Source organism: Sinocyclocheilus grahami, unplaced genomic scaffold (assembly GCF_001515645.1).
Source record: "Sinocyclocheilus grahami isolate Dianchi unplaced genomic scaffold, SAMN03320097.WGS_v1.1 scaffold639.1, whole genome shotgun sequence".
Taxonomy (NCBI): Eukaryota; Metazoa; Chordata; class Actinopteri; order Cypriniformes; family Cyprinidae; genus Sinocyclocheilus; species Sinocyclocheilus grahami.
This window is the reverse complement of record NW_015505818.1, coordinates 367,460-367,870: the sequence shown is the minus strand read 5'-3', so window position 1 is coordinate 367,870 and position 411 is coordinate 367,460. Positions and strand designations below refer to the sequence as shown.

General features: G+C 48.9%; 1 protein-coding gene across 2 annotated transcripts in view; it reads left to right on the top strand.

The window, feature by feature from the left end:
* Positions 1–411, top strand: part of LOC107558288 (phospholipid phosphatase 2-like) — a 29,171-nt gene continuing 28,760 nt past the window's right edge. For both annotated transcript variants that reach the window (XM_016241930.1, XM_016241929.1), the window contains exon 1: positions 1–275. In XM_016241930.1, coding sequence (XP_016097416.1) covers positions 212–275 — 64 coding nt within the window. In that variant the 5' untranslated portion in view covers positions 1–211. The remainder of the gene's footprint in view (positions 276–411) is intronic.

Sequence of the window (411 nt, the reverse complement as noted above, 5' to 3'; positions counted from 1 at the left end):
TGGGCGTGTACCTGGGCGAGTAAACAAGTCAGTTCAAACTGTTAGTGGTTCAGTCTTCACACTCCTCACGCGTCTAGTTCACTCGCGTCCGTGAAATTCAGCAACGCGATACATCATCAGCGCACCTTAACGCAGGTGACGGGACACCCGGAACAACACGCGAGTCACCTGAGTTTCAATCAACCCCAGAAGAGCCGAGCAGATCACAGTCATGCCAGAGCTCAAGAAGAACAAGTTGTTTATGGTGCTGATGGATGTCATGTGTGTGCTCGTGGGTAAGTCTGATCTTTTGTTACATCTGCATTTCTGTCTTACATGATCTGAGCAGATGATTGTGAAATCCACCTGTGTGTGTGTGTGTGTGTGTGTGTGTGTGTGTGTGTGTGTGTGTGTGTCTGTGTGTGTCTCTGT